General features: G+C 46.4%; 1 protein-coding gene across 1 annotated transcript in view; it reads left to right on the top strand.

Annotated features, from left to right (window-relative positions):
• The first annotated feature begins 5,278 nt into the window (after positions 1-5,278).
• The window catches only part of PHYKPL (5-phosphohydroxy-L-lysine phospho-lyase), a 32,934-nt gene continuing 11,347 nt past the window's right edge, over positions 5,279-26,865 (top strand). The window contains exons 1-8 of the mRNA XM_006884415.1: positions 5,279-5,337; positions 7,550-7,668; positions 9,624-9,783; positions 12,522-12,596; positions 15,905-15,992; positions 16,069-16,185; positions 18,607-18,689; positions 18,948-19,173. Coding sequence (XP_006884477.1) covers positions 5,279-5,337; positions 7,550-7,668; positions 9,624-9,783; positions 12,522-12,596; positions 15,905-15,992; positions 16,069-16,185; positions 18,607-18,689; positions 18,948-19,173 — 927 coding nt within the window. The remainder of the gene's footprint in view (positions 5,338-7,549; positions 7,669-9,623; positions 9,784-12,521; positions 12,597-15,904; positions 15,993-16,068; positions 16,186-18,606; positions 18,690-18,947; positions 19,174-26,865) is intronic.

The following is a 26,865-nucleotide window of genomic DNA, read 5'->3' as shown; positions in this document are numbered from 1 at the left end:
GCAATCATTTCTATTTGTCTGGTGGTTAATGGGCTCAGCTGGTAGTTCCTGCCTAAGCTCTCCCACGTGACTGCAGGCAGATGGCTGGGGCTGGATACTTCACAAAGCTTCCTTGCTCCCATGTCTGTTGGTTGATGCCGGCTTTCAGCTGGACCTCAGATGGCCAGAGCACTTCCCACGACCTCTCCACATGGCTAGGTTTCCTCGAGGCATGGAGGCGCATTCCCACGGGTAACTGCCTCAAGTGGGCCAGCCAAAAGCTGTGCCACGTTTTATGGCCAAGCCTCAGAAGTCATGTGGTGTCACTTCTCGCCAGAGTCAGAGCTTCACCCAGACTCGGGGAAGCAGGCTAGACCCACACCTCTTGGTGGGGAACATGTCAACATCATCTTTTGAGGAGAAAGCGTGGGAGAGTTGATCTTACTGAAGCCATCTTAGACTATTCATGCTGCCACCTGCTCTGTCAATGGGATGACGAAATTTACCACTGAGTTCTGACTGGGTGACAATCCACTGCAGCAAAGTATGCCCAAAACCTGGGCCAGATCAGGAGTCTCAAGCTCCTATGACTCTGGTCTCCTCTCTTTTAGAGCATTTCCAACCCTTCATCCCAGGGAGTCTCAGTAACAACTCGAATAGGGTGAATGTGAATGTGCACATTTCACAGATGGTTAAGCGAAAGCACATTCAAGGAGTAGGAGCTAAGGGGGGACATGCAGTGACAGTGTTTCAGTCCTTCTCTTTACAAAGACTGAGACCGAAAGAGGACCACAGCGCACAGTCCCACCCTGTTCCCATACACTCCTGCAGCCTCCTAGTGGAAGAAAGCCAGGACATACCGGCTCTAACGAAGGAGGGGTAAAACCCAAACTCATTGCCTGCAAAGCAGAGCCAACTCATAGCTGACCCTCCAATGAGCCTTCAGAGGCTGTAAATAACATGAGAAGCAATTGTCAGTGGTTGCTACCTCTGAACCTCTGGTGGGTAAGAGCCGTCAAAGAGACACTGACCTTGGGCTCCCAACACTAATCCCTACAGACTATACCACTTCACGATAAGTAGGGAGAAATATGTCAAATCTCTTCTCTGCCTCCTGAAGGTGCTATTGGGCCAAGTATCTAGTCACCAGGGAAGCCATTGGAATGACAGGAAAGAAAAACAGAGGGACTGTGGTGTTTGGTGGGGTTCACTTGGTGTCAAAGTTCCTAAGGATTCCAGCCTAAGCCTTGCACATCCACTATCCTTTACTGTTTGCCAATCACTCCTCCTTCCACCCAGATACCTCATTGGACCTCCTCACCACCCTGTGAATGGTGGAGTATGGTGAGGACCACTATTTACATTTTCAAGATGGGGAAAGGTCACCTACCATAATCATTCATAGCCAGGGAATGGACCCCACCTGCTTTTCTAAGTTTTTTAACAAAATTTTTTAACCAAAATTACTTGGCAAGGGACAGAATCGTTAGATGGTCCCTCAAAACTGGGTTTCCAGATAGAACCTTTTGAAAGTAGCAGCCATGTGCTCCCACTTCCTGAACACCCAAGAGACTCAAAGGACTCCGTTTTGCCTCTTGGCAGAAAGTGGGTATTCTTGGCCCATTGTTGCCCCCTTGTGGCATTACCTTGTACCTTTGATCCCGTAAACTTCAAAGTTTAAAGCTGGTTGACTCTTCAGAGGGCTTGAGATGTCCCAGATCCCTGGGTGACATCACATTCCCAGCTGAAACACTACAGAGCATCCTGCCTCAGTTGTGCTTCAAGGGCTGAGGGAGACCTTGGTCTCTCTGCCTTGAAGGATAGCTTTTCTTCAAACTATCCCTTTTCAAAAGAGAGAGAAGCATATGCATGAAGCCCTAGCGTTGTTGGTGTAATTCCCAGGGAGCGACCGTCTAGTGGTTCCAGTCCACCAGTGGCTTCTCAGGAGGAAAGTAGGCAACCTCCCTCAATTTACAGCCTCTCAAAAACCAGCTAGAGGGTCAGCTATGAGTCACTTCACATTCAATGGCAATGAAAATGAGAAACTCTGCCAAGTAGTCAGTCTCTGGGTGGCAGAAACAGTTAAACTCTTGGCTTGTAATAAAAAGATGGATGATTTGAAACTACTTAGTGTCTCCACAGGAGAAATAAATACCTAGTGATATCCTTTCATAAAAATTGTGATGTTGTTACTATGCTGTTATCTGGCATGGAGTTGCCTGAACTCATAGCAACCCTATGCACAATAGCTCTGAAGCCTGCCCTATCCTGAGCGGATCTCACTGACTGTGACACACCTACACCCAAGACCCCAGTTACTATGTCCATTTAATCCAGGGCCTTCTCCTGAGCTGTCCCTCCACCCTTCTAAGCATGATGTCCTTCTTCAAGGACTAGTCCTTCCTGGCAACGTGCCCAAAATATATGAAACAGCTTTAAAATCCTTCCCTCCCAAGAGAAACTTGGTTTCACCCTTTCCATGACAGACCTGTTTGTTCTTTGGGCAGTCCATGGTATGTTCGATACTCTTCTCCAGCACCACAACTCAAAAGTTATCGATTCTTCTTCTGTCATACTTAGTCATTGTTCATTTCTTGGATACATAGCAAAAAACTGCAAAGATCATGGCCTGGATCAAGCTCACCTTAGTCTCTAGACTAATACCCTAGCTCTTCAGCACTCTGGAGAGGTCTCTGATGGCAGATTTTCCTAATGCAACTTGGCTTTTGATTTCCTGACTGCTAGGACCAAGGGTTTTAATTGTGGAGCCAAGCAAGTTGAACTTGTTAACAATTTCAATCTCTTCTTCAACTATCATGGTGCTGCCAATTGTCCTGAGAGTCTTTATTCTTTTGATATTGAGCTTCAGTCCATATTGAAGACTGCAGTCCTTGATCTTCTGCAGAAAACGCTTCAAGTTCTCCTCTGTTTCGGCAACCTAAGTTGTGAAATCTGCATAACACAGACTAAAAGACTCCATGAGACAGTTCTACTGTGTCACCTGGGATGCCTGAGTAAAAATTAAGATAACCTAACTGAAGAGAACCTGAAGCACCTGCTGCAGAGTGTCAAGGACTGCAGCCTACTATATGGATTGAGGCTCAATGTCAAGAAGACAAAGATTCTCACCACTGGACCAATTGGCAGCATCAGGATGGATGGTGAAGAGATTGAGATTGTACACAGCTTTAGTTTCCTTGGCTCCACAGTCAACTCTTGGCACTCTTGGCGCCAGTAGCCAGAAAATTAAAAGGCGCATTGCCATGGGAAAGTCTGCTGTTAGGAACCTCTCCAAAGTACTGAAGAGCAATGGTGTCTCTCTGGAGACTAAGGTGCGTTTGATACAGGCCACGGTCTTCACAATCACTTATTATGCATCAGAGAGTTAGACAATGACCAAGGAGGATAGAAGGAGAATTGATGCCTTTGAGCTGTGGTGCTGGAGAAGAGTATTGAGAATACTAGACTGCTAGGAAAACAAACAGATTCATCCTGGAAAGGGTTAAACCGGGTGGCTCCTTGGAGGCAAGGATTCTGAGGTTCCATCTAACATACTTTGGACATGTGAGGAGAGACTGGTCCTTGGAGAAGGAAATCATGCTTGGGAGGGTGGAGGGACAGCGCAGGAGGGGAAGGCCCTCTATGAGATGGATTGATTCAGTGACTGGGGTAATCGGGATGGGTATGTCAGAGACAGTGCGATTGGCACAGGACAGAGAAGAGTTTAGGGCTGTTGTACATAGGGTCGCTATGAGTCACAAGCGACTCGACGGCACATAACAACAACAACTCTTCTGATTATCTAGAAATGTAAGCAGGTTCTTTTGACTTTTCCTTCTATGAGCCTAACTTCCTAGATCAGAGGCATCTATGGATCTCTCTACCTAAAAGGAGGCACAGACACACTGAGAGAACTGATGAACTGAGAGAGCTGACCCTGATTACACTCACGTTTCACACAGGAGCAGGGCATGCAGGAGACGTAGGAAAGATGCAGAGGTTACCGGCAACCTTTCAGTTAATTTGGGGGGAGAATATTTTTTCAAGAACAGTATAAAAGATCCAGTTCTGCTTTACAACGAAAATAAGTGTCTTTTCTCTGGTAAAAGCCTTTTAATCACATTTTTAAATTTTAAGAGAAACGGTGTGGGAAGAAGCAGCAAGGAGGGAGTGAGAGCAGCAGAGGGCGGGCTGGGAATCATGGAAAGGTAAAGCAAAGAAAAAATGAAGAAAAAAAATGAAGAACTTCCTGTTCCTCCCCACCCAGTCTACACCCATGACCCAGGTTCTAAGGCTCATCAAGGCAGGACGCCCCTTGTGCACCGCTCAGGGCCTCTGAAGCTTCCCAGGTCCTTTTCCTTCACTCCACCACCCCATCCTCCCGCCCTGAGAATCAGGCAGATCTAAGTCCATCTCTGTTGCCACCTTTCTGTTTGGGAGCAACGCCTTTATGGGTCTCACTTTCCTCCCATATGCAGTAGGACTGACAAGGCCTTAGTCACTTCCCAACTCTTCCTTCTGCCTGATCAAAGTGCGATCCTTTGCCTTGCCCATTGTCTAGCACAGGAGCTCTGACCTGATAAGGAGTTGCCCTTCTAAACCAAAGGCGGCGCCCTACTGGCAGCTGGAATCCACCAAAAGCTCCGCAGGAGAAAGATGGGCAATCTCCTCTGCTACTTACAGCCTTGAAAACCTGCTGGAGAGTCAGCCTCCAGTCCGCCCAGATGTGACAGAATTGAGTTTTCCAAGTATAATATATCCAGCGTGCATGGTCGAGCAGTGAAGTCTGTGCCCATGCTTCTCTCCTTGGTAAATATCAGAAGTTGCCCTATGTTCTCTCTCTGCCCTTCCCGCTGCTACTCCTTCACAGAATTGGGGTGATCTAGGCCCTGGGCTGGATAGGTGCGTGTCACACGTTCCCATTTAATCCTCCCGGCGCATCCTATTTGACGCAGGGGGAAGTCAGAGGCTGGGCGAGGCCTGCGAGAACTAAGCCCAGGAGAGGGCAGGCACTCGGGGACCCTCGGTGCAGCACCTGGCACAGCGTGCACAAACCGGGTCCCATGTGGCCATCACCAAGGAATGCGAGGGCTTGGGCGCAGGTGGGGGACCCCGGCCAGGTTTGCGTGTCCAACGAGTACAAGAATCGACGTGAAGCGGGGCCCTTTGTGGGCGGGCCCAAGATGCCCTCTGCGGAGGGGGCGGGGACTGGGCGCGTGGGGGCGGGTGGGCCCTCGGCGCCGAGCCGCGAAGCCGGCCCTCTCTGCGCCCGGAGCACCGCTGCTGCTGCCCTGGCGCCATGGCCGCGGACCTGCGCGGGAAGGCCGACACTCTGGCCCTGAGGCGGCGGCTCATCGGGTACCAGGGCGGGCGGGGGGCGGCGTGGGGGGCACGCACGACGCATGGCGCCAACCTCACTGAGTTCACGCGGCTCAGCCCGGCCCCAGGTGGCTTTGGCGCCCCTGACCCTCGCAGAGCAGCGCGCAGCCGGACCCTGCAGGCTCCTGGTCCCCCGCCACTCCCCAGAGTCCCTCCTATGGGCGAGCTCCTCGGCCTGGCCTGCGGCTCTGGAGCCGCCTGCAACTGAGCTCTTGGCAGCCTCATTAGGAAGCCTTTGCCCCAGAGAAAGTCTTTATCCTGGCACCTAGGAGGACCTCACCCAGGGGCAGCTTTAGAGTGATCCAGCGAGGAGCAAAAAAGGCAGATAAAGGGCCAGGATGGCGGATAGTTTACACAGCCAACCTTAGAGAGAGAGTACAGTTGACTTATGTGAGGAACCTTCAGAAAAACATAGCAGCTTCTGGCCAGAGCTTGGAAGTGGCACTAGGCAGAAGCAGCGGGGCACCATGGCTGGTAAGAACAAGTTAGGGCTGAGAGCTAGCAACCCAGAGTGGATATCCAGCCTCACCCCCTCTCCCAGCAAGAAAATGACCTTAAGGAGCCCTCCTCCTCACCCTTCTACCCTGTCATCCCATAGGGACAACCACCTTTCCTGAATCCAGAGGACAAACGTGGGTACATGCAGAGATGAGCAAGAACAGCTAGCCTTGAAATAACTTAAGCAATTCTCTTGTTTTATTATTTTTTTTTAATTTTTTTAACATTTTTTTATTGGGAAAAACATATTGGGGGTACAAGGAGGTGAGGGTTGGGGGCAGAAGGGTGAGGATAGGCCAGGATGCAGTTAAAGAGCTGCACAGTTTGGTCGGTGGGGGGAGCAGGTGAAGGAAATGATGAGGGTCCAGTGGGGACCAGATGCTACAGAGGAATGATATGCATTTTCCAATAGTAATTAAACCAACTGTCTTATTGATTTGGGAATTGGATGCCGACTCTCTGGCTTCTTCATGCTGAACAGGGGCGTAGATGTAAAGGGGGGAAGGGAGGACGCTTTATCACCTTACTGGTGGTCTTGGGTTACAGCTGCTTGCCTTCTTGCTCTGTTGGAAGATATTTTCCTGTCATTTGCTCCCCTCTGGACTGCAAATTGTTTTCCCAGGTGGGTCCAGTAGGGATGGCTGGTTGAACCCAGAGGCTCCATCCTCCTTTGCTTCCTTAGCTGTCAGTTGTATTTCCTTTTTGTCACTGGCACTGGGTTCAGGGTCAATTCTGGAGTAAGACTCAGAGTTAAGGTTACCTATAGCAAAGGGAGCAAACCTAGAGAGAACAAACTTGTGAGTTACAAACAGAAGGGCTTTGAGGGTGTTGCTTTCAGGTTTACTGGGGGGGGGGGGGGGGAGGGTGGCAGAAGGTGGCCTAGGTAACATTCTCTGGATACCCTAGGCATTCTTTTTTTTTTTCTCCTTCCCCACCCAGGGGTCAGATGGCACCATCTGGGGACTGAGGAGCTCACCCTGAGGGCCGCGACGGCTCACCCTGAGCCGGGGGCTGAGGGTGGCCCGCCCCGGGCAGAGGGCCGTGACGGCTCGCCCCGAGCCGGGGGCTGAGGGCAGCCCGCCGTTTTATTATTTCTTAACATCATTTTCCTTCTATCCAACTACGTAATGGGTAGGAAACAAGAGGTCTGGTGGCACTGTGGGTAAGGCCTTTGGCTGCTGATCAAAAGATTGGTGGTTTGGCCCATCAGTCACTGTGGGAAAGAGAGGGGACAGTCAGCTTCAGTAAGGATTTACAGCCTTAGAACCCCCATAGGTAGTTCTGCTCTGTCCTTTGGGGCCATTTTGAGTTGGAGGTGACTGGACAGTAGTAGATTATCGGGAGAGAGGAGTCCCTGAGTGGTTCAGATTATTAACTTAAAAAGTTGAGGTTTGGAGTCAACCCAGAGGCACCTGGGAAATAAGGCCTACTGAAAAATTATCAACTGAAAACCTGGAGTACATCAGTTGTGCTCAGATGCACATGAGTTTGCTATATGTCAGAGTCAACTAACTCAAAGGCAACTAGTTTTGGGGATGAGTTTGAAAGTGGGGAGACTAGCAGGAAGGCAGCACCACCTTTCAAGCTTTTATCTTTTCCAGAAACTAGGAAGGGATTGGAGAGGCCTGTGATGAATGGACCTCTCCCTTCATGTATTCAGGTAAAGTTATCCACCCCTTGCCTGTCCCCACAGCTCTTCCTGCAGACTCTTTTTCCCTGAGGATCCTGTTAAGATCGTCCGGGGCCAGGGACAGTACATGTATGATGAACAAGGAGCAGAGTACCTCGATTGTATCAACAATGTGGCTCACGGTCAGTATCAGTGCTCAGACTAGAAAGACAGGATAGGTGGTCAAGGCTGTGCATGGGTATCCTGGGGCTGCAGGGGGGTGTGGAGAACCTAGGTTGGATTGGGCTAGCTTTCATGGCCAAATGAGGTCCAATGTTTATAAGTTAGAAGTTTCCAAGGGCAGTCATGTTTAACCCAGAAACCTGAGTCTGGGGTTCCAGTCCAGCTTGGGCCTCCTGGGAAGCTCGATAGAAGTTGGCCCAGCCATGACCAACAACCCAGCAGGGTGCAGGCCAGGAGGATGGGAGTCATGGAAAGACTTCACCCCACGGACAGTCTCGGGTGCTGGCCAAGCAAACTGAAGTAGGAATTCAGCCATTCAGATGGGATCACCAAAGCCAATGGAATGAAAGGGAGCTAAGACCCAGTAGGCAAAGCAGAGGGTAAGAAAGAAGCTAAAAGCAGATGCTCTAGCCTAGACTGCATAGATTCAAATCCCTGTCCTCTGCTTATAAGCTTTGTGGTCTTGAACAGGTTACTTAATTATTTTTTTTATTTTATTAATGAACAGAGATTTTGGATTTCCATTCATTCATTGTTGCACTTTTTTCTTTACTTAAGTTTGCTCCTTAATTTTTTTGTATCAGTCTGCTCATCTGCAAAACAGACACGATAGCTATAATAATAAGTTTATACCTACCTTCTTTCAAAAACCCTTCCAGATCCTCAACCAGGTGGATTGATACAGTGATTGTCGCAATGGGCTCTAATGTGTTGGGAAGTGAGGATGGCACAGAATAGGACAAGGTTCAGCCCTGTTGTTCTTAGGGTCACCATGGGTTGTACTCAATTTCATAGCACCTGCCAACCAACAATAACCCACCCTTGAGGAAGCTCTTGTGCCCTAGAGGTAAGGAGCTGTGCTGTCAACCTAAAGGCATGCGATTTGAATCCACCAGGATTCAAAGAGAAACATGGGAAGTCTGCTCCTGTGAAGTGTGCTGCCTCAGAAAACCCGCTGGAAGGTCAGTTATGGATAAGTTCTGACTCTGTGGCACATAAACAACCACCACCTACCTTCTGGTGTTTTGAAGGATTGTTATTGTTGTGTGTGCTATCTGTTCAGACCAGTCCATAGCTGACCCTCCAGTGGGTTTTCAGAGGCAGTTAAGCAGAGGGAGATTGCCCATCCTTCTACAGAGCAGTTGATAGATTTAAACCACATACTTTTAGGATTGCAGAGCATCTTCTTACCACTAAGCCATCAGAGCTCCCTTTTGAAGAATTAAGTGAATGAATGTAATTTACTTCAAATGTGCTTGCTGGACACATGGTCATCCCTGGGTTGCACAGTTAAAGTGGCTCAGCTACTCATCAAAAGGCTGACGGCTCATGTCTAGAAGTGCCTCTGAAGATAGGCCTGGTGATCTGTTGGAAACTATGGAGCACATTCTGTTCTAACACACATGGGTCAATATGAGAAGAAATCAACACGGTGGCAGCTGCTTGATTCTTTTTTTGCTTTGATACATTGTAAGCTCTCAGTACATCCCCACTGTTGTCACTGTCCTTGGCCTTTGGCAATCCGGATGACCTCCAGCCCCCACTCAGTGATAAAGTCAAGCTCACTGACAGATCCCTTGTCCTTACCACAAGAAAGACCTCAGGAAGTCTCCTTAAAGATAGTTTTCCAGACAATGCCTCTCTGATGTTTTCTGCTAGCAAATCAATTCCTTAATAGTTCTCAGTGTTGCCTTCCTTGATCTCCATCTCCAAAACTGGTCTGTCTCTCTCTCTCTCTCACACACACACACACACACACACACACACTCTCACTCTCTCTCATTTCTCTCTCCCATTGCACCATCTTCCTCTTCTTCCCTTCGTAGCTACGTCTCCTCTGGACAGGTTTATACATTAGCCTGGGGGAGTGGAACCGGCCAAAGGGCAGGCCAGGTGACTAAGTGACCTCTTCCAGTTGGGCACTGCCACCCTCTTGTGGTCCAAGCGGCACATGAACAGAACCAGATGCTCAATACCAACAGCCGGTACCTGCACGACAACATCGTCGATTATGCACAGAAGCTTTCAGAGACCCTGCCGGAGCAGCTGTGTGTCTTCTATTTCCTGAATTCTGGGTAAGTGGACAGGAGGGAGTGACAGTGAAGAAGAGAGTTGCTTGTGTGGCTTCAGCATAAAGTAGCAGACCCTCTGGACTTCAGGGAGGAGCGGGCTCTGATTTACATGCAGCCAAATTGTGTCCCCGGGTACGTTACAGGATGTACCCAGTTTCTTCGTCCTTAGTCACAGATGCTTATTGGGATCATTGTTGAGGGTTAATGAGGTGATATAGGCCATGATTCTTGCCCCGTGAATCCACAGCATGATCTGAATGATACAGCCCAAATGTCTGTCCTTACATTGCTCAGTGAGGAACAGAAAGAAGCATCAAGTGACTCTAAAGAATTACAGAATGAGATCATTGGAGAAAAAGTGTAGGGTGTAATGACACGTGTGAGATCAGCCTCAGGGGATCAGGGAAGACATCTCGGAAAAAGTTACACTAAGCTAAAAACTGTCCTGGAGAGGACTAAGAAGGAAGGGCGGTGCTGCCCACTCCACTAGAAAGATTGTCTTGTCAAGGCTAGTCACCACAGAAGCAGCCTGTGCAAAGGCCCTGTATCACAGGACACAGGAAGGAAGGACACAGGATGCCAGTGCATTTGAGGAGCTGAAAGAAATCAGCAAGGGAAAGGGGAGAGTTTGGTTGACACTAGAAAGGATAGCACACTCCGAGCAGGAAGCAATGACTTTGTTTCTATCCTAAGAGCACTGAGAAGCTACTAAAGGATTATAGTCAGGGAAGTGATGTGATGTGATGTGATAACGGCTGAAGCGTGCAAGAATGAACACTTAGGAACCTATCAGTGGCTCCGTAAAACAGATAGTAGCTTGCTCCAGAGCAGTAAAGACAGAAAGGGGCAGATAAAGTGTGCTCAGGACCAGTCCAGCATGCCTATAAGAACATTTCAACAACTCCAGGGTCCTGATGTTTATAGTGAAGATTATCACCACTGCTGTTGCCACTTACACAGCATATTTATTAGTCCTCTTCCCCTAGTAGTTTCCAGGAATTAACCTTCATATTGTAGAGCAGGAGATAAGTGTGCCCGTGTTCAAGCCACCTAGGAGAGGATGGAGCCAGAACGGGAACCTAGGGCCCTTGGTTTCCTTGTCAGGTTCTCTGAGAAGAGAAGGGAGCTGGGAGCCGGGAGCCAGTCAGTGCTTTCTTAGCATTGATTGTTGTTATGTGCTGTCGACTCACCTGCCACTCAGAGAGACCCTGTGTACAATAGTTCTGAACCCTGCTATGTGCTGAGCCAGTCTCAGTGACTGACACATCTACCTCCATTTCCCAGTTACTGTGTCAATCCATCTCACCTGGGGTCTTGCCCTCCTGCGCTGTCCCTCCACCCTTCCAAGCATGATGTCCTTCTCCAAGGACCTGGCCACATGTCCAAAGTATGTGAGATGGAGCTGGCTTGTGTGGGTTACAGTGACTTCCGTGGCACCAGACCCAGTGGTCTCCTCGCTGCCCTGTCACTCTGTCTCTTCTTTATAACAGACTGAGCCCCTTTCTCTGGAGGTGCTCCTCACGCTTCCAGTGCCCCTCCAACTTCTCTGGCCTCTTCTCTTGTTCTTCTGCTGGCCCCTCCTCCATTATTCTTCAGGGTTGGTGCAGTGCCATTTCCTTCCCCAAGCCTTCTCCCTCTGTGGCCTCACGCCTCCATTCCCCTGGCTCTAACTATCATCTATAAACTGTGATGACCCTTCAGATTTATGCCTCGAGCTTAGATGCCGCTTACATGTTCCAGACTCATGTTTTTACTGCCCACCTCACATCTGACAAATGACTCCAGCTTATCTTATACAGAAGTGAGCTCTTCTCTTCCACCAGGGCCTGGTGTGGCAATTGGTGCTGGCTGCCTGCCACTAATCTCAGACACCTATCCCAGCCCTGACCATAAAGACTGACCCCCACTCCCCATCACTGTACACGGCCTCCTAAATGGCTCCCATGTCATCACCCGGGCAGGAGCCCCCCCATCTCTCTCAACGCTGTCAAGCCTTGCCTAGCTATCTCTTAAACCTATCCCCATCTCCACAGCACCCCCAGTTCTCTCCAGACACCCTCATCCACTTTAAACCCTTCTGCTCAGTTAGACAACCAGGCAGCGCTGCCTCCTGAAATGGATTTACTCATGTCCTTTCTTGGATTAAAACACTTCAGCAGTTTCCAAGTGATACTGAAAATTCAGCCCAGGCTCCTGAGGACCACATGGCCCTGGAACCTAGCCACTCTACATATCCCCCAGCTTCTCCCAACCCTGTCCTCCTCGCACCGTTTTTTTCTCTGTTCCTTGACACCAAGCTCATTTCCTTCCCAGATCTTTGGCACGTCTGCTCCATCTGCCTGGAAAGTTCTCTAAGTGACTGGTCCTTCCCCCTCAGGACTCAGTGCAAGTTCACCCCCATAGGGACCTTCCAGGCCCCATTTTAAAGGAGGATCAGCAGGCATCTTCTCTCTCAGCACTCTGTTTCCATAGTAGCACTTACCAACCTGATCATTCTTTTCTTTCTCTGTATTTTTGCTTCTGAGGCACACACAAGACCAGTCTGTCTCCCTTACTACATTAGCCCCAGCAGAGAACGTGTTTGATAAACCACTGAGTGAGCAGTGGCGTCCTGCTCGCCATCTGGCTGGTTGAAGGTCTCCATGGGAAGCTGGCATGAGGAGGGGGAGCAGGCCTGTGGCTCTGCCCTGCCTGTGCCCTCAGACAGCTCTGCGAGCAGCACTCCCCTTTCTCTGCCACAGGTCAGAAGCCAACGACCTGGCCCTGCGGCTGGCCCGCCAGTACACGGGACACCAGGACGTGGTGGTGTTGGACCAGTAAGTACCGCTCACAGCCCTTCCCGGAAGCCTTGGGCCTGGAGCTTACTGGGGATGAGTGAGACTTTGAGTATTTCATAGTCAGGATCCTCTGGACCAAAAAACCCAGTAAGATTAGATAGATATAGAGATTAGATGATAGATAGATAGATAGATAGATAGATAGATAGATAGATAGATAGATAGATAGAATCTCCTGAGTGGTGGTGCAAACTGCACCCACCTACTGATCTAATGGCTGGCAGGCCAAACCCATCCAGCAGCTCCCCAAAAGAAAGGCTTGACTATCTGCTTCCATAAAAATCACAGCCAAGAAAACCCTGTGATGCACTTGGCTGTGCAACACACGGGGTCACCACGAGTTGGGATCAATTCAGTAGGAAAATATTTAGGGGGGTATGTTTTAGGAGAGACTGATGTTTACATATGTGAAGGAAACGGCTCATGTGTTTGTGGGTACTCCTATATACTTGGGTCTCAAAATCCATAGATGAGGTGACTAGAAGAGTGGAGCAATTTTAGCAAGATGGCAATACATACATCCTAGGAAAAACTGTTTTCCTCTTGAGGCCTCATTCAACAATAAGGCTCACTCATCTTATGGAGGGTATTATGAAGCAGGAGTGGCATCTACTTCCTAAACAACATGCCTCCAGAAACTCTATGAACTTTGATAAATGTCAGTAGTTGTAGAGGGGCTCCAGGCCTTTCGTACATAGGGTCGCTATGAGTCGTGAAGGCCAACTGACTTTTAACCTTTTCTAATTTCTTCTTGCAGCCTTTGGGTAGTACAAACAGTTAATGTTTATGCTGATAACAAAAACTGGTTGTGCCCACCCAAAGTGCCTCAGAAAGGCCTGCCACTCTCCTTGGGAAAAATCAGCCACTGGACACCTTGTGGAACACAGTGCTGCTTGGACACACATGCATCAGTTGGCAGACGCACATCTAGATTGTCGTTTGACCAAACAACTGAACGCCAGAGTCTGGCCAGGCTGACACATAGTAGACTGCCTGAGACCAGGAGGGCTGGCAGGCAGCAGAGGGGCCACAGGCTCTTCCAGAGTCCTGCTGGGTCTCCTCCCAGGGATTAGACTTTTAAGGTGCTAGAAGTTTGTCCCACAACTTTTTTTTTCCTTTTAAATAAGGAAGGAATTTTATTGTTTTTGTTATTATCAAAAATAGATGCGTAATAAAACATGCACGGATTCAACACTATCACCACAAATAATTTAGTGATGCTAATTACATTTTTCAAATTGTGTAACTGTTTAACTCTCCCTTTTCACATTATTCCTCCTTCATTGACACCAATACATTTCTTCCTAAAATTCCTTTTTATCTTCTTGGGTTACTCTTATTAATATGTTCCTTATGAAATAGTTGTTTAAGAGAACACAGTACATTGTTGGTGGGATTGTAAAATGATACAACCACTCTGGAAGACAGTCTGGCACTTCCTCAAAAAACTGAACATAGAAATTACATATGATCCTGCTAGTACTCTGCTTGGAATATACCTTGAGAAAATGAGAACTGAGGCTCAAATGGAGACTTGTACACCAATGTTTATAGCAGCATTATTCAACATCGCAAAAACATGGAAGCTGCCCAGATGTCCAAGCACAATCAAATGGATTGAGAAATTATGGTACATTCACACAATGGAATACTATGTAGCATGCAGGAGAAATGATTTTATAAACTACTACCTAACATGGGAGGGACTGGAGAGCATTATGCTGAGTAAACTAACTCAGTTCCATAAAGACAAATACTATAAAAGACCATTATTGTAGAATGAGTATGAGGACTCAAGGGGCAGAGAGTGGAAGCAGAGGGGTGAGAACAGGGTGGGAGGAAGTGAATCATAAGGTCACACAATTTGATGGGGGTGAGGAAGAAGGAAATGGGAAAGACCCAGTGTGAAAAATAGTGTATTCAAACTTTGTAAATAAACCAGGAAACAAAAAAGTAAAAAGCAACACAATAATCAAAGTGATAAGCTACACTAAGAAGAAATGACAAAATACCCTGGTTTATTTGTTTGTGTGTGTGTTGTGAATTTTTTTTTACCATGTTACTGTGTAAATATATTTCAAAGAATGAGTGGCTCTCATGGGTTAAAGGCCTGTGTCTGTATAATTAACCTATATCCTGCAGTTTCTAGGTTTTAGAGGTAATACAAAGGTGAATTAAGGCAGATTACTGGCCTATCCTCGATAATTACTGCTAGCATTTGCTCTAATTGGTTAATACTCATACTACGGCTCTAGTGCAGTGTTCAGAGTGTCTTCTGACATCCATCTTGGTCTTTTCTTCCTCTTCTGTCTTTGTAATGACCTTTTGCATTCTTTGTGGATAATGTTCTTGATACCCCCCAGGAGCTCATCTGGCCTTTGCCCATTAGGTCCCACAACATTTAAGATATTAAAGCTGCCCTAACAGCTATTGTTGTTAGGTGCCATCGAGTTGGTGCCAACTCACCCAGTCCTCGTGTTCAACAGCGTAATCCTGTCCTGAACCATCTCCCTGAACCACTGGCATGCTCAAGTCTGCTGCAGCCAATGTGCATTTTGAGGGTCTTCCAACCTAGACAGTATTCTATGGTGAACCTGTTTTCATTGGTTAACTTTCAGGAAGTGAATCGGCCTTTCTTCTGACTCCTACTAATCTGGAAGCTCTGCCAAACTCTGCCATGGCCACCCTGCTGGTAGTTTGTGATAGGTGCAGCATAGCTTCTGGCACCAGACCAAACTGCAGGCCACAGGGTGACAGACTGACCAAAGGGTGGTGGGTCTCAACAGTCTTCTTGTTGTTATGTGCCATTGAGTCACCTGCTACTCAAAGCAACCCTGTGTACAGCAGCTCTGAAGCCTGCCCGGTCCTGAGCCCGTCTCACTGACTCCAACACACCTATCCCCGTTATCCCAGTTACTGTGTCAATCCATCTCATCCGGGGTCTCCCTCTCCTGCGCCGTCCCTCCACCGCTCCAAGCATGATGTCCTTCTCACCCTTCTAATGAATCTCAGGTGCACAAGGCCCAGGGCCAGACTCTGAATATGATCAAACACTGTCTTAAAGGGAGCCTGAAGGAGAAGGCTGGACCCAAAATAGCTGAGTGATGATCCCCATTCTCCATTGTCTGTTTCATAGCCAGTGGGGTGACATTGCCAGGAATCCTTTCCAACTCCCAACTCCATGCTCGCTCCCAACCTGAGGGTGGGCCTACCTTCCCTGTATGTCTTCTGAGGCAGGCTGGGGAGTCCATGCTGCTTGGGCCTAAGCCGCCTTCTCTCCTCCCCAGCGCGTACCATGGCCACCTGAGCTCCCTGATCGACATCAGCCCCTACAAGTTCCGGAACCTGGACGGCCAGAAGGAGTGGGTCCATGTGGTATGTACTGCTTACGTCAGCAACAGGTCGAGGCTCAGCTCCACACTTGGTGATGTGGCACTGTCATTCCCCACAGGCACCACTCCCAGATACCTATCGGGGCCCCTACCGGGAGGACCACCCCAACCCTGCAGAGGCCTACGCCAGGGATGTGGAGCATGTGATCAGCGATGCCCAGGAGAAGGGCCGAAAGGTAAATGCTTCCCAAACCTGCTGATCCCTGCTGACAACGGACCTCCCTCCCTCTGTGTGCAGGATGCCAGTAGCTGAGAGGGAGGCAGGTCAGGCTCTGCTCTTGAGTGGGAATTAACACGCTCAGTTTCAGTGCACAAATGAAGGCATGAGTGCTACATCCCAGCTGTGATGAGGGACCTGGAGGTCTAACTTGGGCTGGCCAGGGGAGGTGGAAAGGAAGGATCTTTGGAGGAGCTTGTCTTAGTTTCCTAGAGCTTCTGTAACAGAATTGCCACAAGAGGGTGGCTTTGTTGTTATTAGATACTCTTGCGATCCCTCCGACTCACAGCGAGTCCACGGACAACAGACTCAGTCCTGAGCTATGCTCACAGTCTCTGCTGTGCCTCGGCCCATTTTGTGGTTCCTGAATCAAATCCATCTCATTGAGGATCTTCCTCTCCTTCACTGACCCTCCACTTTTCCAAGCATGGTGTCCTTTTCCAGAGACTGACCCTTCCTGACAAGCCCAAAATATGTGAGAGAAAAGTCTCACCATGCCCACCTCTAAGGAATAGTCCAAGATAGATTTGTTTCTTCTTGTGGCAGTCTTGGTATATTCAATATTCTTCACAAACACCACATTTTAAGGAAACAACTCCTTGGGCTTCTTATTTATTGTCCAACTTTCACATGCAATTAAAGCAACTGAATTACCATGGCTGCCGTCAGGGACTCTAAACAGACATCCTTGCTTTTCAGCACTTTAAAGAGGTTCTTGGCAACAGATATAAAGAACAGAATTTATATTTTTCTTCTCACCAATCTGACTCAATTCCAACAGCTGCCCCATGGGAGAAAAAAGGGAATTCTCCTCCCATGAGATTTACTGCCTCTGAAAACCCACTGGAGCGTTAGCTATGAGTCGGTTCCTATTGTATGGTACATGACAGTAACAATCTGGAAGCTGAAAGTCCAAGGCCTTGGCCATGACCTTCCTTGTAAGTTGTCCTGGGCACTCCTTAGTTCCTTAGCTTGTAGACAAAGTCTCACGTGGCGTCTACTCCCCAAGGGTGCGTATTGTTGTCTTTATCTTTTGTAACATGGAAGCGGTTGCGTTTTGGAGCCACATCCCTACATGGGCATGACCTCATCTGACTGTACTGTGGAAGAGGACTGCATTGCACTAGATCATATCCACAGGGTTAGGATTCAGCACATGTTTGAAGGGGACACAATCCCACCCATGTCAGAGCTGTTACCTGATCTTATAGTAACAGGTGAGTAGGAGTTAGCCACACCACAGGGGTCAGGGAATAGAAGAGGGTAGGGGTCCTCTGTAGACTGTGGATGGCCTTGCCCAGAGGAGAAGAACCATGGGAGGTGGGGGTCCAGCCTGAGTGAGTCAGGAGGAACTCAGAGAGGTAGGCAGGGCCCAGGTAATTCCAGGCCCCAAGTGCTGTGGGCTTGAGCTCTCCCCTGAAGGTAAGGGCAGCTGTGGAGTGGGTTAGAGAGGAAGGGTCATAAATCAGGGCTGTGCTCTAGAAGGCTCCCTTGGGCTGTGTGGAGGGTGTTTATCAGGCAGATGACCATGAGGAAGCTGCGAGCTAAGTGACTGATGACCAGGGTAGTGTGAGGAGATGAAGTAGGGGGACAGGAGACCTGTCACACCAGGAAGCCACTGGAAATGAATGAGGCTTTCCAGAAAGTTCCACTGTTGGAATGACAAGCTGCAAGCAGTCTACATGGTCAAGGAAGGCAGCTGTGCAGCCTGGAGGCGATTGAGACCAAAATAAGGCCACCTGGACTGGGCCCTGATGGCCTCTGTGTTTTAGATGCTCTTCACTCAATTATATAATAGGAAACATGAAAGGAGAATTAGTTCTGGTAACAATAAGGAGAAAAACAGGCTTCCTATCCCACCTGCCCATCCCTCACCCAGCAGTGGCCTCTGAGTTCCCTTCAAGACAGAGCATGGCTCAGGAAAGCGAGTTGTGAAGGAATTGACGTAGGACGGTGCAGAGTTGAGGCCTCTTGGCTGACATATCCTCAGGTGGAGGAGGCAGCAGCCAGACTCCAAGGCAAAACCAAGCAGGTCTACCAGGAGGCCCAGCATGTATGGGAGGAGGGAGGGCATCATCTCTGGGGAAATCACAGAAGGAGAACCACCAGGCAGTGGGGACTGGAAAAGAGGAGCAGTACTCAAGGAGGCAGGCAGAATTCTATCCTGAGGGATGGAGAAGCCAGGTGTGCTTCTCGCCTCCTCTCCTGCCCCCTATATCATCTTTCATGCTGCCTCTCATATCCCCTCTCATGCCCCCCTCGCCCCTCTCATGTCCCTTCTCATGCCCTTCTCACGCCCCCTCACGTCCCCTCCTCATGCCCCCCTCATGCCCCCCTCATGCCCCTCTCATGCCTCTCTCATGTCCCCTCTCGTCCACAGATTGCAGCGTTCTTTGCGGAGTCTCTGCCCAGTGTGGGAGGGCAGATCATCCCCCCTGCGGGCTACTTCCCCAGAGTGGCTGAGTGAGTAGCTGGTGGGACTGTCCTCAGGATGGAAGGACACTAATGGGATTTCCCAACCTTTTCCCAGACCCCAACCTCAGCATGGCCTGTTGACCAGAATCTTTCTTAAAACCCCCCTGAAGAGACAGAGACTAGCCATTAAGCCAGTGCCTCCTCCACTGCGCTGGGTGACAGACCGAGGGCTCAGAGCCCCAGGATCTCCACCTCTGGGCACAGTCCCTCCCACAACCCCGTCAAGCCCTCTGTCCTCTGCCACAGGCACATCCGCAGAGCCGGAGGGGTCTTTGTAGCCGATGAGATTCAAGTTGGCTTTGGTCGTGTGGGAAAGCACTTTTGGGCCTTCCAGCTGCAGGGGGAAGACTTTGTCCCTGACATTGTCACCATGGGCAAGCCCATCGGCAACGGCCACCCTCTGGCCTGTGTGGCCACAACCCAGGCTGTGGCAAGGGCGTTTGAAGCCACCAGCGTCGAATACTTCAACACGGTAAGTGAGGACTCCAGGGCCGGGGCCCTGCTGAGTCTGCTGAGCCTAGATTCCAGCTCATCATCTGTAAGCAGAAACCACAGGCCCAGCACAAGACTGCCGTAGGGTTGATGGAACGAAAACATCACACCGGGTGGCTGGCTCTAAAGGACAGAAACTTATTTTCTCACAGTTGTGGAGGCTAAAAGTCCAATACGGGTCTCAGGTGTGTTGGTTCCTTCTTGTCAGCAGCCCCCGCCTGCCTTGGTTCCCTGGATGATCCTCACATGGTATCCGCCTTCCCCTACATGTGTGCCTCTGTGTCTTTTATAACTCTAAAAGAGATTCCGTTTAAGACACAACCTACACTGGTATGGCATAGTAACCTAACAAAGAAACCCAACTTTCCAGCCAGAATCACACCCACATGAACAGAGATCAGGATTCCCACATGCAATTTAGGGGACACAATCCATCAAACATACTATCTTCAGGGAGCCTGACAGAGTGAAAGATGGAGAACATTTTTAAAAGTCTGCTTTCAGTGGCAAGAAGCTGCACTGCAATCCCAGATGTGCCTGGTTCTAATCCACCAGATGCTCTGCTGGAGGAGGGACAATCTCCTCCTGTACCAGTCAGATCTGATTTGATTGTACAATGCCCAAAAAATAATAAAATTAAAAAAAGAAAAAGTCTGCTTTCATCCAAAAGCTGTGACAAGGACCATCCAGTGACAAGACACCTGAAAGAATGCAAATGACCCTTCCCCCAGCACAATCTACTGACTGTGTACCAGATCCCGTCCCGGGTACCAGAGCTACAAAACTGATTGATCCATGTGGGAAGCTGAGGTTGGTCATCCAGCATAGTCTGAAATGATGACCATCTTACAGGAGCCTCAAGAAGAGGAACAGTGACCTCTCCTTGGGGCACATTGCAGGAGAAGCAAAGGCAAGGGCCTGGTCAGTGTTCTGAGAGGACCAGTGCAGCAGGTTCAGGGAGTCTGCTGCCAGGCTGGAGCCTTTCTGTGGAGACCTGAGGAGTGGAGATGGGCAGAAGGCAGTGAGGATGCCTAGAAGCTCAGTCAGGAAGGGATAAACGCGGAAGCACACTTGAAGGAAGTATGAACGGACAGGGAATTGAGGGAAACAACCAGAAATAAAACCCTCATTTGAATTAATAGTTGAAACATGTCAGGATTAGCAAGAGGATAAAGGAAAGGTGGTTATGGGTAGTGAAAGTGACACTAAGAGGTAGAGGGCTGATGGTCTGAACAAAGTGTTATTCTAGAATGGAGCCTCTGTTGCAGGAAAGAGACCTGGCCACGAGGTCACAGGAGCATGGTTTTATGTTGTTAGGTACCATCAAGTTGACCCCAACTCATAGCGACCCTGTGTACAACACATCAAAACCTTGCACAAGGTATGAATGGAAATCTAAGGTCTCTGTAAACTTTCATGAAAATTTCAATTAAAAAAAAACAAAACAACCAAACCTTGCACACTCTTGCTAAGAGCCTGGAGAGGGCTTAATGGAAGCAGTGTTCTCAGTGCTGTGAGCACCAGAGCCAAAGGGAGTGAGAAAAAAGCGGTGTCATGTAGAAAGTGAGGCCAGAGCTGAGCTGCAAGTTTGAGGAAGAATTAGCCATCTGAAGAGGAAGGAGTATGTTCTGGTAGATGACAGATAACCAAGTTGAGCTTGAAACTGATTTCTGTTTGTTTTTCTTGAACTTCAAAAAGCACCAATTTGGATTAAATATAGTCTTTATTTCATGGTACACTCTCCTCATCTGACCCAGCACAGCTCTCTTCTGGTTGGTCAATTCACTGGTTCCTTTTAGTAGGTATTATAAGCACCTGAGAATTCATCATCCCTAATACATCGAGGGCCTTGATAGGAACCTGCATGTAACCTTACAGACACCCAACCCCGCCTCATTGTTTCCAACCCTGAGTCCCCATCGCTCTGACTCCCAGCTCTTTATGCCTCAGTTTCCCGTTGAGTATTGTGTTGTCGACATACGTTTCTACCAAAAGATGACACAATTTTATTTCACTTAAAAGAAAAGAGAAAGTGTCTCATATTTTGGGCTTCTTTCTTTTTCACCTAACATTATATTACTAAGACTTATCCATAGTGTATTACTTAAGTTTCTTGAGGTGTGGGTTTTATTCTTTTAACTGCTTCATAGTATTCTATTGAGTAAATATTCCTTTCTCACCCATTCATGCTTTGGGATGGTTTCTAGGTTTCTGCTGTTGTAGAACAGAAAAAAAAGTGCTATTATGAACAGTGTTTACAAATATCTGTTATCAGTTTTCTTTTAGTTAAATGTCTAGGTGTGGAGGTGCTGGGTCTCAGGGTGTGCCTCTACTTTAAGAAATATGACCTCTGCTTTCCACAGTGGTTCACAGGTCCTCCGAGCATGTCAGAGTCCGCAGAACTGCAGCCTCTTTAACACCTTTTAATTCTGCCAATCAAGTGGCTCTAAAATGGTACCAACATTGTCATGCTGAGATGCCATTCCCTGATTTCAAGTTATATGAAACCATGTGTTCCTCTTTTATGGAATGTTTTTGTTGTGGTTTTTACCCAGTTTTCAATTGGATACTCGTGTTCTTGTTGGTTTATGGGAGCTTTATATGTATGTGTCTGGGTGTGCTGAGGTGTCTTGTTACTAGTCCCTTGTCGATTGTGTATATTTTAAATGTATTTGTCCAGTCTATAATTTGTTTCACTTCCCAGAAGTATTTTTTTATGAACGAAAGATCTTACTTTTAACGTGGTCAAGTGTTCAGTCTTTCCTTTTTAAGAAATAATGCTTTATTTCAGAAATTGCTACGCTCAAGCTCAAAAAGATAGTTAACCAACATTTCCTAGTAGATATTTTAATACATTGTTTATGATATGCAAATCATTTTTCCCCTATAATTATATTTTATTAATTTTCATAAACATTTACAGAGATTTTGGGTTTCCATTCATTCCTTGTTGCACTATTCTCTCTACCCTCCTCCCAGTTTGTTCTTGTCCAAATGCCACAGGGCTTGTCAAAGCCAGTTCTGATTAATCTCCTTTGTCAGTGTATCCTTTGCCATTCCCTATCACTCCTCCCTGAGAGAGACTTCACCCTGAGTCATAAGGAAAAGGGGATGGCGTATTCTCTTAGCTACTTCCTGCTGAAAAGGGACGCTGTAGGTTTCAGGGTGAAGATCTTCTCTCACTACTCTAAAGGGCCCCTTTGGCAGTAGGAAACACATAGATTTTATGGAGATTGATTTTGGAATTTAGATGTACTCTTATTGATTGTGCTTGGCCGTACATGTTCATATCATTAAAGATGTATCATGGGGGTGTTGCAACCTAGAAGACACAAATTTGACTAACAAGTTATAAGTACATGAGTCCAAAAATTATGGAAAAGTAAAAGAAAAGATTCTTTCATTGTTTTACTAACCCTCCCCCAGGTCCCCTCCACCATGTAGCCCTCGCTCTAGTCTCCTGTGATGACAGAAATACCTAGTTATATATCTCTTGTAAACAGTTTTCTCCCTCCTTTGTTTCAGTGCAGTATACATTATTGAACCCATCTTACTCAGTCTCTCCCCAACCCCAAGGACAGTCCCATTCTACAACAGTGGCATATGATATGCAAATCCTTAATCCATCTGGAGTTTCTTTTGTATCTAGTGTGAAACAGGAATCCATTTTCATACTTTTAAGTGTGAGAGTAACGTCTTTCTTAAAATCTCTTCATTTCTTCTATGACCTCATGTGCCATCTTTGTTATAGAACCAAAGATTCAAGCATAAGTAGGTCTGTTCCTGGGCTTTTATTTCTATGCCATTGGTCAAATTATCTACTTGAACTTACACCACATTTATTACTAGAACTTAATAGAAACATTTCTTTCACCTATTTTTGTTATCTAGAATTCTGGCTATTTCTGACCCTTTTTTCTTTCATATAAATTTTTTAATGATCTTGAAACAATTTAGGAAAGACCCTGTTAGGATTTAGTTTGGAGACTTGCATTAAATTTATACATCAATTTGGGGAGAATTGACATTATTATAATACTGAATTTTCCTATCAATGAATTATCTCCTTCTATGCAATTTACAGCCTTCAAAAATCCACTGGAAGGATTCTGACAATCAGTCATTTCTGACTCAACAGCAGTAAATTTGCCTTTTAGTTCTAAAAACATTGTATACTTTTTTTAAAAATGTGTAAATAAACTTATTAGTTAAGGTAATAATTTCAGAAGTACTTTGAATACTTTTCCATATTTTCTAATTTTCCCTAGAATTATGTATCATTATATAATCATTTATTTTAAAAACTGTCATAAATGAAGACTTCTCTATGTGTATAGTTTGTTGGTGATGTATAAAAATATGAGCTTTTATATGTTAATCTTGTATTCTTTTTAAACTCTCCTTTTATTTCCTGTGATTTTTATGTTAGTCTTAGTTTTTTCTCTATAGAAGGAAGATCAATCTGGAGACATGTTTCCACAAAGATTGTTGTTGTTCTTTTTGTTGTTGTGTGCCATTGAGTCAGAACCCATTGATAGCTGATCCTCCAGCGGGTTTTCAGAGGCAGTAAATTTAATAGGATAAATTGCCCATCCTTCTCTCACGGAGGAGCTGGTAGTTTCAAAGCATGGGCCTTTAGTATTACAGCACAACTTCTACTACTAAGCCATCAGAGCTGTGGTGGCTTGGTGGTGTTTGTTGTTAGGTACTGTCCAGTATGATCCATAGTGACCCTATGAACAATAGGATCTGAATGAACCCTGTCCTATCCTGTGCAGTCTTCACAATCTCTGACATACTCGAGCCCATTGCTGCAGTCACTGTGTCAATCCACCTTCCTGAGGGTCTTCCTCTCCTTTGCCAAGCATATTCTTCTTCAAGGAATAGCCTTTCTTAGCAACATTCCCGAAGAATGTGAGATGAAGCTTCATCATCTTTACTTCCAAGGAGCACTCTAGCTGGACCTTCTCCAAGGCCTAGCTGTTACATTCACCACTCTTCTCCATCACCACAACTTAAAGGAATCAATTCTGTCATCCTTAGTCTAAAAGACCTTTGCCTGAATCCAGCACACCTTTGTCTTCAAACTGACATCACTGGTCCTCAATAATTAGGAGAACACCCTAACTTCAGACTTTTCCAATGCAATCCTCTCCTGATGTCTTGACCGCTGGTACCAAGGGTGTTGATTGTGGATCCAAGTTAAGATGTTGTTGACAGTTTCAGTATTTTCTCCATTTATTATGATGTTGCCTATTGGTCCAGTGGTTAGGATTTTATATTCTTTTTTTTTTTTTTAGGATTTTATTTTCTTGACACTGAGATGCAATACATATTAAAGGATGTAGTCTTTGATCTTCTGCAGCAAACGCTTCAGGTCCTCCTCACTTTCAGCAAGCAAGGTTGTGCCATATGCATAATGAAGGTTATTGACGAGTCTTCCTCCAATCCTGATGCTACATTCTTCTTCATAGAGTCCAGCTTCTCGAATAATCTGCTCAGCGTACATTTGAGAAGGTGAAGAGGTTAAACCCTGATGCACACTTTCCCTAATTATAAACCATGCGGTGTTCCTTCACCTTGTTCACTCAACAGCTTTTTTATCTAAGTATAAGCTTTGTGTGAGCAAAATTAAGTGTTCTGGGATTCTCCTTCTTCTCAACATGAGCCATAATTTGTTATAATCCACACAGTCAAACTGCCTTTTCATAGTCAATGAAACACAAATAGATATTCTTCTGGTATTCTTTACTTTCAGCTAGGATGATCTGACATCAGCAGTATCATCCCTGGTGCCACCGCTTCTTCTAAATCTAGCATGAATTCCTGGCAGTACATGTCTAATATTCTAGCCAGTTTTGAATGATCTTTAGCAGTATTTTGTTTGCATATGATATTGTTCAATAATTTCCACATTCTGTTGGATCACCTTTCAAATTAATGGGAATAAATATGGACCTCTTACAGTCAGTCAGCTAGGCCGCTGTCCTCCAAATTACCTGGCATAGACATGTGAGCACCTCCAGGGCTGCATTTGTTAGTTGAAATGTCAGTTGGTTTCCCATCAGTTCCTGGGGCCTTATTTTTTGCCAGTGCCTTCAGTTAAGTGAAGGAACTTCTTCCTTCATTACCATTGGCTCTTGATCACACAGCACTTCCTGAAATATTTCCATGTCAGCCAATTCTTTTTGGCACAATGATTCTGTGCATTCATCCATATTCTTTTCTCTCAGTAGTGCAACTCCAGGTTTGAATTTGTTTTTCTACTTTGTTGCAAATCCATTAGCTGCTCAGTGGGAGAAAGATGGGTAGTCTCCTCCTGGAGATTGCCTCCGAAAACCCACTGGAAAATCAGCTATTAGTAGTTTCAGACTCGACAGCACCCAACAAGAACAACAGCTAATGAAGACGATCTGGTGGCCTAGTGGTAGGGAGCTGCACTGCCAACCCAGAGGCACACAGTTTGGATCGTTCAGCTGCTCTGCACGAGAAAGATGGGCAATCTCCTGCCACGTGTGTGCTGTACTACCTCTGAGAAACCATGGGAGAGTCAATTCCAGCTCAGTGGTATAGAACAATAGCTAATGATCTTGGGCATTTCTTCTTATGTTTGTTATTAGGTGTTACAAAATATAATCCAGAGATCCTGCAGGTCCCCAAGACCCTTCCAGGGACTCAAAACTAATAATAATAGTAAAGTTCAAAACAAGAGCTCTAGTGGTATAATCCTTAGAATACGGCACTGCTAACCTTTAAAAGGTTGATCTCTGGCAGTATGAATCTACCAGCTGCTCTCTGGGACAAAAATGGGCACTCTACTGCCATTAAGACCTACAGCCTCAGAAACCAAGTGAAGGGTCATACTAGACTGTTATTTGCCTTTTTCACTCTCATTCTCTCACAAGTGTAAAATGGAGTGATCCAGAGACGGGTGATATGGTATAGAATAGATAGTTAATGAAAATCCAGCTATCTTCAATTAAGCCAGATAGTAGAGTACAAAGGTACTCTTCTAATTTTCATAGCTATTTTATAAAAACGTGATTTAAAATAATGTTATGGCTTATTACTTAAATAACATTTAAGATAAATTTTCTTTCAGAATGTTTAATATGTCACTTTTCATCTCAAATATGGTAATTATTGGTAAGTAGAAGCCACATAACAAAACCTTTTTGGAATCCTCAATGTTTAGGAGATCCAAAGTTTGACAACTGCTATATTATCATCCAATTTTCTGGCACTTCAAACATACTAGTGACTCCGAGGGAGCAATGTGGACAGTCCCTCTCATTCACTTTATAGCCTCTGACACTAACTGGAAAGTCCGCTATGACTTGGTTCTGACTCTATAGTAGTAAGTAATGAATACTAGGGCTGGATTTCTTTCTTTCTGTGTGTTCTTCAGAAATTAAGCTTTTATGATTATGGAGTTATCTTTTCTTGCTAGTAAGTTTAGTCATAAATTCTATCTTATCCAATTATAAAGCCCATCCACTTCCCTTTGGCTATTATTTGTCTGATTTTTTTTTGTCCTTTATCTTAATCCTTTATCTTTTTTAACATTCCCTTCTTTTTTAAAAAAATAATTTTATTTTATTAATTTTAATGAACATTTACAGAGATTTTGGATTTCCATTCATTCATTGTTGCACTTTTCTCCCTGCCCAGC

Source organism: Elephantulus edwardii, unplaced genomic scaffold (genome assembly GCF_000299155.1).
Source record: "Elephantulus edwardii isolate Elephantulus edwardi_28Jun2011 unplaced genomic scaffold, EleEdw1.0 scaffold00033, whole genome shotgun sequence".
Taxonomy (NCBI): Eukaryota; Metazoa; Chordata; class Mammalia; order Macroscelidea; family Macroscelididae; genus Elephantulus; species Elephantulus edwardii.
This window is presented reverse-complemented; position numbering and strand designations above follow the sequence as displayed.